Genomic DNA, 8,015 nt, shown 5'->3' with positions numbered 1-8,015 from the left:
TTGGAATTAGCAGACCTATTTGTTTGTTCTCTAGCAACAAATAATTCAAGTTCCAAATTCTTAACTTTATCAAGCAAAAACATGTTGTGTGGTTGTTGGTAGTGGTATTGATGGTTGAAAACTTTTTCTTTTTGTGGGTGTACTGATGGTTGGATTTTTCTTTTGGTTGTTGAAATTTTTCTTTTCGTTGTGTGGCCGTTGGTGGTGTTGACGGTGGTGGGTTCTGAGTTTGGCATTGATGGTGGTGATGGACTTGGGTTTGGGTTTGTTGGGTTTCCTAGAATGTTTTACCGTTGGTGTGTGGGTTTTGCCTTCTTCATCCTCTAGGTTTCATTTCTATGAAGCGTGAGGGAGTGGGTTCCGGTCTATCACACAGGTTTTTAAGAGAAAGGCAATGACAGTTCTAACTTGAGGGCTCCACAAAATTGAGTTAAAATTGTTTTTTTCAAACTGAAAAGTGAAAACTAAGTAGAGTTTTGATGCCAAACACATTATAGAGTGAGTTAAGAGAAAATTGGGAATTAGAAATGAGATATGAGAATCAGATTTGAATTATGAGTATTTAGATATAAGAAGTGAGATATGAGTGATGTGAGAACCAAACAGACCCCAAATCTTTCAAAATTTCATTCAATATCGTTCAATATCGGATGTTATTGCACTGACCATCATTTCTTTATTTGGTTAAATTCTTCTTCTCTTTAGGATCTGACCGAAACTTTTTTTTCCTTTCATTTTCTAATTTTTTTGATAAGGCAAAAAACACACTTAAGAGCAAAAACACTTTTATTGGTTGTCAATAGGGGGAAAATCCAATATAGAGGAAAATGTTTTTCAAAAAATTACACACCAAATAAACTACCACATAAAATACATTTAGTGATAACTTCTCTCTCTTCACCCGGTCTCTCCACATATTGATCGTTGATATATTAATATTGACCAACAATCAAATTTTTTCCTAATGACATTTCTTGCTCATATCAGTCGTTTCCCACCTGTATTTTTACTTGGATTACGAATTTGGGATATATTTTCCGGTTTAATGCTCTTGAATGATAAAAAAATGTTATTTTTTTTTATATCATTATTTGTTAAGTAGGAAAAGGCAAGAATCATGCAGCTGAGGAACTTAGTATATTTTACAATAGCGGGTTGTCTAGAATGACTAATTAATAGTGTTATGTTTAATAGACTTTTGTTTTGTATTCAATTTAACAACGTGTGAGGTTGAGACGAAGTAACGGTAGTTTAGTTCACCCATGATTTAAGGTAACGTGCTCAGTGGCGGTTCCAATATTTTTTTTCTAGGCGGGTCAGTAAAAACTAAGAAGATGAATCTTGAGTAAGAGATTGATTTTACAGTTTATGTGATTTTCTTATTACAAATTTGTCCATAGTTTTGGAAAGAGAACAAAAGATAAACTATAAATTCATTTAATATATTGTTTCTTAATACAATAAAAATGTTAATTATTGTTACTAAGATTAAATGTTGAAAGATGATAAGCAAGTTTGGGTCTCATTCAAGTACGAGCGTTTGCCAAACATCTGTTATTGGTGTGGTCGACTTACGCATGATGACAGGGATTGCGAGCTTTGGATAGAAAGCGAGGGGACTTTAAGGAATGATCAAAAGGAGTTTGGTCCCAGCCTACGTGCTCCTCCATTCATGGTCTCCAAGAAGAATACTATTGTGGTGCCGGGTTATTATTCTACGAGGAAGGCGAGTGCGACGGCTGGACAAACATCACAGCCGATGGAAGAGGAGCAACCTGCCATGCAGAACCAGTCCGGTGGTAGCTCTGAAACGGAGTATGACTCAAATGGCAGTGACCGTTTCAAACAAGGAACCGTTACGCATTCAATGGAAATAATCCCACTGATCATGCAGGTCCGGTTTCTTCGCTGCCTTTTAATTCTAATTTAAATGGGCTGCCTAGCTATTTAAATGGAATTGATTCTGCCTTAAAAGAGACAATTAAGGAGTCATCTAAGTCAGAGAGGTCTGGGAAGAGTCCGGATACAGTTGAGCTTTCCATGTCACGTGCCTCTTTAAGTGGAACAACTCCAGGTCAGCCAAGTGAAGCACTTCTCCCTCACGTGCCAAGGCAGCCAAGTGCAGAAACACATCCTCACGTGCCTGATAGGGTTTCACAAAATACTGTTCAGGGACGTGTTCTTCCTTCTTGGACCCGTAGGAGCAGACCACAAACAACAAAGGAAATCACACCCACTCAATTTACCACAGGAAGAAAAAGGCCTATTCATCTTCAAGACTCAAGTGTTTTTTCTGAACTTCCATCAAAGCGGTTTCAGGCGTCTCAGATAGATGATGAAGGGTTACTTATATTGGCGGAGGCTGATTATCAGCCCTGCTAGGAGCAATGAGTTGCTTAGCATGGAACTGTCGTGGGCTTGGGAACCTACGTACAGGTAGAGAGCTTGTGGAAATTACGCGGGCAAAAGATCCCTCTATAGTGTTTTTGGCCGAGACACTCACAGATGATGCAAGGCTAGAAATTGTACAAAGAAGTATTGAGTTTGACCATCGATGGGTTGTCCCAAGGGAAGGGAGAGGTGGAGGATTGGCTTTATTTTGGAAGTCTTCAATCAATCTGACCGTAGTAGATTCTTCGAAGTATTATATTCATGCAGTCATCAATAAGGATTCAGAAAATGAATGGCGGTTGACAGGTTTTTATAGTGAACCAGAGAGAGCAAGGAGAATTGAAGCATGGGATCAACTTAGGTACCTCAACTCTCATTCTAATACTCCATGGTTGTGTGTTGGGGATTTTAATGAGATCATTAGGCAAGATGAGAAGGTGGGAGGTGGAATTAGGCCTCACAATCAAATGCAACTTTTTAGAGAAGTAATAGATGAGTGTGGGTTTATGGATTTGGGATATGTGGGTTCTAAATTCACTTGGGCTAGGCATTTTGAGAATGGAAGCTCGATATGGGAAAGATTAGATAGAGGTTTAGCCACAAACAGTTGGTTTTTGAAATTTCCCGGGACTAAGGTTCATCACTTGCGTTGTGATTCTTCTGATCATATCCCCCTTCACATTATTTTCTCGGGTTTGGAATCACACAGTAGAAAGAAGCCGTTTAGATTTGAGGAAATGTGGCTTTCCAATCCGGGTTGTAATGATATTGTTGAAGCAGTATGGCATAACTCTAGTACCATTGAGTCTAGTGTGGGTATTTTACATAGGGTGGAGAAGTGTGGTAGGGATCTAAGTTGGTGGAATAAGAATGTATTTGGGAATGTGCGGAGGGAGTTGGATAAATTGAGGAAATTACTCCTCAAGGCCGAAGGTGTGGCTGTCCTTAGTGGGGATAATACTAGGGTTAGGCAGTTGAAGAAGGAGATTGAAGTGTTGAGGGATAGGGAGGCAACTATGTGGGCCCAAAGGTCGAGGTTACTATGGGCAAGACAAGGGGATAAAAATACGAAATACTTTCATAGCTGTGCCACAAAGAGGTTTAGGAAAAATTTGAATGAGGGTGTTAGAGATGGAGATGGTATTTGGAAGGCCCATCCGGAGGAGATAGCACCTGTTTTTGTCAACTACTTTAACACACTTTTCTCTTCATCAGGATATAATGGGTTTGAAAGAGTGTTGGAGTTTGTACCTAATGTTATTACAGATGAGATGAATTCTTCACTTAGCCGTGCCTTTGATGCAAGTGAAGTTCAAGTGGCGTTGAATCAAATGGCTCCTTTAAAAGCTCCTGGACCGGATGGAATGCCCCCACTTTTCTACCAACATTTTTGGGGCACGGTAAACTATGATGTCACTTCTTCCATTTTGATGTGGTTAAATTCAGGTACTCTACCTACTCCCCTAAACCATACTTTTATTACACTTATCCCAAAAATTAATTCTCCCGAACATGTTCACCAATACCGTCCCATAAGCCTTTGCAACGTATTGTATAAAATCTTCTCCAAAGTTTTAGCCAACCGTTTGAAGAAAATACTACCTCTCATCATTTCTGAACACCAATCTGCTTTCACTAAGGATAGATTAATTTCTGATAACATTATGGTGGCATTTGAGACTTTACATTGCTTGCAAAGATATAACTCTAGTAGACATGGTTATATGGCCATTAAGCTAGACATGAGTAAAGCCTATGATAGGGTTGAGTGGCATTTCCTTGAGGGGATTATGAGGAAGATGGGTTTTAATGAAGGGTGGATTAATCTTATTATGGTGTGTGTGAGCACTGTCACTTACTCAGTTTTGGTTAATGGAGAGCCTAGTGGTTTGATTCGCCCAACAAGGGGTATAAGGCAAGGAGACCCATTATCTCCTTTCCTGTTTTTACTATGCACGGAGGGGCTGAATGGGTTGATTAAAAAGGCGGAGATGGATGGTGATATCCATGGTTTTTCCTTATGTAGGAGAGGCCCAAAACTAACACATCTGCTTTTTGCAGATGATTGTCTTCTCTTTTGCAGGGCAACCATGGAGGAGTGTGGGAGGGTGCTGGATATTTTGAATGCTTATGAAGAGGCATCAGGACAAAAAATTAACAAAGCCAAAACAGCCCTTTTCTTTAGCAAAGCAACTGATGATGCAATAAAGAATAATATCAAAGAAGCTTGGGGAGTTCCAGAAATTATGCAGTATGAGGAGTATTTGGGTCTACCATCCTTGGTTGGGAAAGGGAAAAAAGCAAGCTTCAACTACATTAGGGAGAGGATGTGGAGAAAAATTCAAGGTTGGGAAGGGAAGCTACTCTCACAAGCAGGTAGGGAGGTGTTGATAAAATCAGTCATCCAAGCCATCCCAACATACACAATGGGATGTTTCAAAATTCCCTTGGGATTATGCGATGAGATTGAAGCTATGATTAAAAATTTTTTTTGGGGACAACGAGGTGACCGGAGGAAAATTCATTGGGTTAAATGGGATGACCTAACTAAACCAAAAGTAGTGGGTGGTATGGGTTTTAAAGATCTTGCCATGTTCAACGATTCACTCCTAGCAAAACAAGCTTGGCGGCTTTTGCATGATCATAATACTCTCTTCTACAAGGTCTTTAAGGCAAGGTTTTTTCCCAATACAACGATCATGGAGGCTAAGGATTCAAGATTGGGCTCTTATGCATGGAAGAGCATTCTCATTGGGAGGGATGTGATTCAAAGGGGAGCGAGGTGGAGGGTTGGAAATGGGAAAAAAATTAGAGTTTGGCAGGATCAATGGCTGCCAAGGAAGCATCCTCCCTTGTTATCTAATTGTCCAATTGTAGACTTTGAAGACTCAACTGTGGATATCCTCATCGATCCACAAACTAGGCAATGGAACGTAGAGATGGTGGAGGGTTTATTCCATGAGGAAGAAGCTGATTTAATCAAGAATATTCCATTAGGCCGAACTGAGGCAGAGGACGTTCTGTTTTGGCCTTATTCAAGCAATGGGGTGTACAGCTGCAAATCAGGATACAAATTCCTAAAAACGGAGGAAGAATTGATGGAGAGAGCTTATGACTTGGCAACAACTGATGACACACAAGTATGGAAGCAGATTTGGTCCATGAATGTGCCACAAAAAGTGAAGACCTTACTGTGGAGGGCGTGCCGTGAAGCCATGCCAACAAAAATTGCTCTGTTTCGACGCAGAATTACAGAGGATGACTTGTGTGTGAGGTGCCGAGATGATACAGAAAATTCACTCCACGCACTGTGGTCGTGCTCTGAGCTTGATTTGGTTTGGGCAAATCCGGAACAGTGGAGTTTCAGAGGTGAAGTACATTTCTTAACCTTCAAAGAACTCTTATCTTGGATAATCAAACACACACAGCTGCTGGAATTATTTGCAGTCACGGTTTGGTCCATTTGGAACCAGCGAAACCGAGTGCGGCTTAACCAAACAGCAGATGCCATCCATTAGATTGCTCTTCTCTCAAAAAATTGGCTAGTTGAGTACCAATCAAGACAGATCAGTCCTAATCCAGTTCCCATGCGCACTCAACCAACGAGATGTAAGTGGAAGCCTCCACCATCAGGTACGTTCAAGATTAATTTCGATGGAGCGAACTTCCCAACGGAAAAGAAATCTGGTATAGGAGTGGTTATTAGAGATAGCAGAGGTCTTGTTATTGCCTCATGTTCGAAGGTGGTGCACCAGATGTTAGGCGCTTCTGAGGTAGAAGCTATGGCTGCGACATGGGCTCTTTCCTTTGCAGCTGAAGTAGGGGTGAACCGGGCTGTGTTAGAGGGAGATTCATTGGATGTTATTGCGGGTTTAAGGGAGGATAGGATGGTTTTGGTGCCATACGAATTACTGTTGGAGGAAGCAAGGTTTTTGTCCCAACAATTTGATGAGTTGCGTTACTCTCATACAAAGAGGGAAGGCAACAGGTTAGCACATAGTCTGGCTAGATATGCAGTTGGCATATCAGATTTTCTAGTTTGGATGGAGGATGTTCCTCCTCAATTTTATTCTGTATTCCAAACCGATTTATCGGGTTTTTCTTAATAAATTACATTGACTTCTTTCTCAAAAAAAAAAAAAAAAAAGATTAAATTTTAGAAATTATCTATTATTTCTAAATACAATAAACATATTAATCATTGTTGTTGTAAGTGAACTTTAATTATTATTGCTTAAAATGCTTTTATCTATTAGTTTATGTCTTTACTCATTACAATTAATTTATTTACCAATTAAACTCAACTTTGACAACTATTGGTCTTTATTATTGTATTGCGGAAAAAAAATTTTTGTGTAAACATTTGCATTTATCTTCACTCAATTGTTCCCCTATCCCATGCCCTATGCCCCTTGTCTATTTTATTTACTTATTTTTTTTTATGAATCACCCATGTCTAATTGTTTAATTTCTTTTTAGTGTAACATTTCCTATTTTAAAAAAAACTAAAATATTGTCAAGAGAATCATATTCAGGCTTATTTCATTGAACTTTAAAAAAAAACAAAAAAAGGGTTAGGGGTTCAAAATTTTATTTTGGGAAAAATGCTCACACACTCCTTGAACTTTGAAGTAGTGACTAAAACACCCCCTAAAATTTTAATTTGGCCAGTTTACTCCACAAACTTTATACACTTGCCAAATCAATACCTCTGTTAGTTTGGTGTTAAAAAACTAACAGAAACTCAAACTCACGTGAGCATAAAAATGACCAAGGGAGTATGAATTAGTTCAATTGAGAATTTGAGATGGAGAGAGAAAGCTTTAGAGAGAGAGAGAGACACTATAGAACCAGAAGTCCAGAACCATGTGTCTCTCTTATTCTTTTCTGTTGTTCTGTTCACTTCTATTTTGTTTGTTTCATTATATTGTTTTTGTTTGGCTATCGGCAAATACTTTTTTTCTCCATTTTTCTTTTCTTGGGAAAGTTTTTCTCTAATGGTGGTTATTGAATATATATATATATATATATATATACATTCACCAACAGAGAGGTTTTTGAGAGAAGCAATGGAAGGGAATAAGAAAACGGCGTCATCTTCTTCCTTGACTTCTGAACTTTTTAGGTCCAAAGAATCTTCTTCGTCATCTGGGATTTTTGGGTCTATCTTTGTGCCTTCAACCAAGGTATTGGTTTTATTCTCCATTCAACTATGTTTTTTTGAGCTAATGTTTAGAATCTATAAATATGTGATGTATTTTCTTCAATTGTTTCGATTTGATTTTCATTGCTTTTATTGTGTTATGTTTGCTTGTTTTCTGCATTTTATGGTATTGGTACCAATTTTGTTTTTAGTGCAGGAGCCTTCTGCAGTTTGTCTATCTCTTTAAGGCTTTCTCTCTCCATGTCAATTGAACTAATTCATACTCCCATGTCATTTTAATGTTCACGTGAGTTTTCGCTAAAACTTAAGGTATTGATTTGGCAAGTATATAAAGTTTGTGGAGTAAATTGACCAAATTAAAAGTTCAGGTACTATTTTGGCAACTATCTTAAAGTTCAAGAGATATGTGAGCATTTTTTCCTTTAAAATCAAAACAATATTATTTTAAAATAATTATACA

General features: G+C 38.4%; 2 protein-coding genes across 2 annotated transcripts; both read left to right on the top strand.

Annotated features, from left to right (window-relative positions):
* The first annotated feature begins 2,387 nt into the window (after window positions 1-2,387).
* On the top strand, window positions 2,388-5,909 carry LOC126690965 (uncharacterized). The gene is made up of 2 exons (XM_050386059.1): window positions 2,388-3,837; window positions 4,453-5,909. The coding sequence occupies exons 1-2, from the start codon at window positions 2,388-2,390 to the stop codon at window positions 5,907-5,909; spliced, it is 2,907 nt and encodes a 968-aa protein (XP_050242016.1).
* Window positions 5,910-5,978: 69 nt separating this feature from the next.
* Window positions 5,979-6,497, top strand: LOC126690964 (uncharacterized). Its single transcript, XM_050386058.1, has one exon. The coding sequence runs from the start codon at window positions 5,979-5,981 to the stop codon at window positions 6,495-6,497; it is 519 nt and encodes a 172-aa protein (XP_050242015.1).
* The last annotated feature ends 1,518 nt before the right edge of the window (window positions 6,498-8,015 follow it).

This window comes from Quercus robur, chromosome 7 (assembly GCF_932294415.1).
Source record: "Quercus robur chromosome 7, dhQueRobu3.1, whole genome shotgun sequence".
Taxonomy (NCBI): Eukaryota; Viridiplantae; Streptophyta; class Magnoliopsida; order Fagales; family Fagaceae; genus Quercus; species Quercus robur.
This window is presented reverse-complemented; position numbering and strand designations above follow the sequence as displayed.